Source organism: Phytophthora parasitica, assembly GCF_000247585.1.
Source record: "Phytophthora parasitica INRA-310 unplaced genomic scaffold supercont2.4, whole genome shotgun sequence".
Classification (NCBI taxonomy): Eukaryota; Oomycota; class Peronosporomycetes; order Peronosporales; family Peronosporaceae; genus Phytophthora; species Phytophthora nicotianae.
The window spans coordinates 921,921-925,236 of NW_008648990.1; the positions used below are offsets into that span (position 1 = coordinate 921,921).

Consider the following 3,316-nt stretch of genomic DNA (forward strand, 5'->3'; position numbering starts at 1 on the left):
CCCTCTGTAGCCTGGTCGCGTGGTACTTACCGTGGGTACAAATCAGTTGATGTGTCCACAGTAGATCGCATCATTTAGGGTAGATCGCGCGTCGAAATGATTGCACCATGTCGATCCACGGCGATGATTACGTAATCTTCAAAGATGATGACGTAATCACTGACGTGTCGTCGTCAACCACAAGTCTCAGAGCTGGATCGGGTCACTTCCCATCAATCAACCCCTTGTTCGCAGAAGCCAACTGTCACTTCACCACAATCGTCCCCTGAGTGAGAGTCCACAGGACCAACTGTCGGCCTTCACTCACCGATCTCCGCCTCACGTATCACTGCGCCTTCGCTCACCTTTATGCCCGTCTTCGGTGTCCGTGCAGTCACGTCGTTGTGTCTTCCGATACGTCTGCTTACATGCGTCATTGGTCCCTTCTTCTTCGCCAACTCTCTCCTCTGCAGACAGCAACGCTTTCGTCGACCTCACGTCCTCGCCCTGCTCTCCTCTACGCTCTGCCACGCGTGGCGGCCCACCCGTCATGTCGACTGTTGAGCTGGCTGACCATTCGCTGGACCTTGCCTGCGTGCGGGCCTCGCTGAGTGCGCTGCAGCAGTCTATTGACCAGGTCGAGGCATTGCGCGAGCTTCGCTCGGATCATGAGAATCTGTGCCACGAGTTTTTGGCTACACGACGTCGCGCGGAGGATCTGGATCGTCAGCTCGCCTACGCGGCCAATGTTGCGTCGTCGTACGTGCTCTTTTGTCAGCACAAGTACGATGTGGTTCGCCACAAGCTGAAATCTACTCAGACGGAGCTCGCCGAGTGTATGACTGCGTTGCTGGAGCGTCTCGACAACTCCTGTGAGCTCGAAGCTTGCCGCCTTCGGTATCGTGATTTGAAGCTCCGCTACAACGAAGCAGTGTCAGAGTTCCAAGATCGGATCTCCACCTTGGAGGCACAGCTGGTTGCAGCCTCTTCCTTTGGTGTGATCGTGCTGCCTGATACTGCTCGCCGCATTGCGGACCTGGAGTCCCAGCACGCGCTGTCTCAGTCTGACTTACAGGTCGCGCGCGATCTCTAGTCTTCTCTAGCTTCGGAGCTTCGAGAATCAGCTACGTCTCATAAGGCCGCTCAAGCGGAAATAGTTCGTCTCGAGGCCGCGATCGAGCACAAGACTCGTCGCCTGAGGGTTGCCGACACCACGATCGACACACACTCCACCGAGCTCAATCGCTTGCAGGATCGGGTATCGACATTGGGTCGGGATCTCCAGAAAGCTTCACAGCGTGCCCAAGCAGCGATCTCTCAGCGCGATCAAGCCAGGGCAGAGCGTGTCGCTACTCGTGCGTACTATCTGTATACCTCTGTCGGCGTCGTACTAATTCGTATCTTGTGTCACAGAGGATCGTGTCTCAGCGGCTCGAGAAACTATCGCCCGGCTGGAAAGACGGATTAATCAAGTCGAGAAGTCTCAGAAGTCGCGTCAGGATCTCGAGCCCGTGCTCGCCACGCTTCGGCAGAAGAGACAGTCTGGTGGTCCAAAGAGATAAATTGCTTGGCCAGCTTGGCGAGCGTTTCATGGAGGTCACAGATCTACGGGCCGAACCGGACCAGGCGCAGGAGAGATTGTCCAGCATTGCGTCCCTTCTCCCTTCCGTGCCGAGCCACAAGCGCGCACGCTCTGAGTCGGAGTCTCCAGCCCAGTCTGGCCGGGTCTCCAAAGCCGCCCGATCGACCTCAGGTCTTTTCCAGGGTAGCGCCTTGAGTCAAGATCCTGAGTCCAAATCTCCGATCTAAGTACTGTCTGCTGTGGCTGCCGACCAGAAGTCTGAGGGACCGGCATCATGTCCTCCGTTCGCGGGCCCTCCTGATCATCTTCCTCGATCTACTCGATCGACCGCCAAGGGTGGCAGTGGGGGCGCTTCATCTTCACCTGTAACTTCCGATGCGGGCGCGCATTCCGACGGTGGCGAAGGCTGTTCCGGCGTCTCCGGTTCTACTCGCGTATTCGACTCGGATGCAGCGGGAAGCGCTCCGGAGTTGAATCGCGCTAAGGACCAGTTGGGGATGCTACTCGGCCCTCTATCGGATGCTGAGCTGGCAAACCTACCACCTACCACGGCTCCCCGATCGGAGTAAATTCCTAGTTACCGTGACCGTCGCAGCTTCCGCCGTCATTATATCGTCTCCTGGTCTGGACAGGATATTCGTCAGACCAGCATCGAGGAAACGGACGCGGATCTGTTGTTTCACCACTAGACCAAAGTCGATGGAATGACTAATCCCCCTCCGCGACCCCGTACATCAGCCTGGAGAATGGCGAGACGATTTGGTGAACGAGAGCAACGTGCGCGATTTTCTCGAGTCTGCTTCGTGGGAGATCCTTGCCGCCCCGATGGACCCTCTCACATTCAAAGCTCGGGGTTGGTTCTGGCACATGATGCGACTTTATGCTTCTTACGAGGATGAGCATCTTCGGGCTTATTTGGACTCCACCCACGTCTTTTCGGTGAGCATTACCAAGCGTCGCGCCAATCGGTACTTGGGTGCGTTTTACACTAATCGCAGGCAGCGTCGATCAAGCGCCGATGCCCGGTGGAAATCGTTCCTTCAGCAGGTGCTGATCGGCTTGCTCCAGGGTTACTGCGACCTCGACTTGTTGCTGGATCCCTTCTTAGGTGCTTGGTACCCTGGAATCGAATGCGGAGCCGATCCCGCGGACCTACTGAAGGCGTTGGCTGATACGGATGCGGCCGATCGCTGGCACAACCACTTTTGCGACGTGCCAGAGGACCATCCAGCGCTTGTCTGGCAAGTTCGTGTCCTTCTCTTCCTGGTAGCGCCCTGCCGTTATGTGTTGGCTAGCAACTTGTAGGTTTTAGCATTCGTCAAGAAGGTCCGATCCAACGATGCGTATTTTCTTCCCTTCTTCCAGAATTTTGAGGGTGTGTTGCCTAGATTTTCCGGCCTATCCAGGCCAACGGCACTTCATATGCACCACCTCCTCCTTGAAATCTGCAGACTTCCTGCACATCCTTCTTCCTCTCACTTCTCCATGATGGCCAACCCACCGCAGATGTTCCACCACTCACTCCTCATGCGACTGCATCGCCTCAAATCGGTTGCGATCTGTCCGTCCCCGGTCAAAGTCACTCAGCAACGCTCCACAGTTGAGACCAGTTTCATCGAACCATGACGGCTCGGCGTAGCTCTTCCAGAAGACCAGGTATTCGCGTCGTGTACGGCCGTATCGAGTCTTCTTGCTCGAACGCCCATCTACAATCCGTTCCACCTCGTACTCGTCCTCTTCAAGCTCGCGTTCCCA

General features: G+C 56.3%; 3 protein-coding genes across 3 annotated transcripts; all 3 read left to right on the top strand.

Annotated features, from left to right (window-relative positions):
- Nucleotides 1-107: 107 nt before the first annotated feature.
- PPTG_21249 (hypothetical protein) lies at nt 108-269 on the top strand (the record flags this gene model as incomplete). Its single annotated transcript, XM_008896502.1, has 1 exon — nt 108-269. One exon carries the CDS (start codon nt 108-110, stop codon nt 267-269), a length of 162 nt encoding a protein of 53 aa, XP_008894750.1.
- A 260-nt stretch (nt 270-529) lies between these two features.
- PPTG_03248 (hypothetical protein) lies at nt 530-1,072 on the top strand (the record flags this gene model as incomplete). Its single annotated transcript, XM_008895924.1, has 1 exon — nt 530-1,072. The coding sequence occupies one exon, from the start codon at nt 530-532 to the stop codon at nt 1,070-1,072; it is 543 nt and encodes a 180-aa protein (XP_008894172.1).
- Nucleotides 1,073-2,386: 1,314 nt separating this feature from the next.
- On the top strand, nt 2,387-2,866 carry PPTG_03249 (hypothetical protein; the record flags this gene model as incomplete). The annotated part of the gene is made up of 1 exon (XM_008895925.1): nt 2,387-2,866. One exon carries the CDS (start codon nt 2,387-2,389, stop codon nt 2,864-2,866), a length of 480 nt encoding a protein of 159 aa, XP_008894173.1.
- Nucleotides 2,867-3,316: the final 450 nt, after the last annotated feature.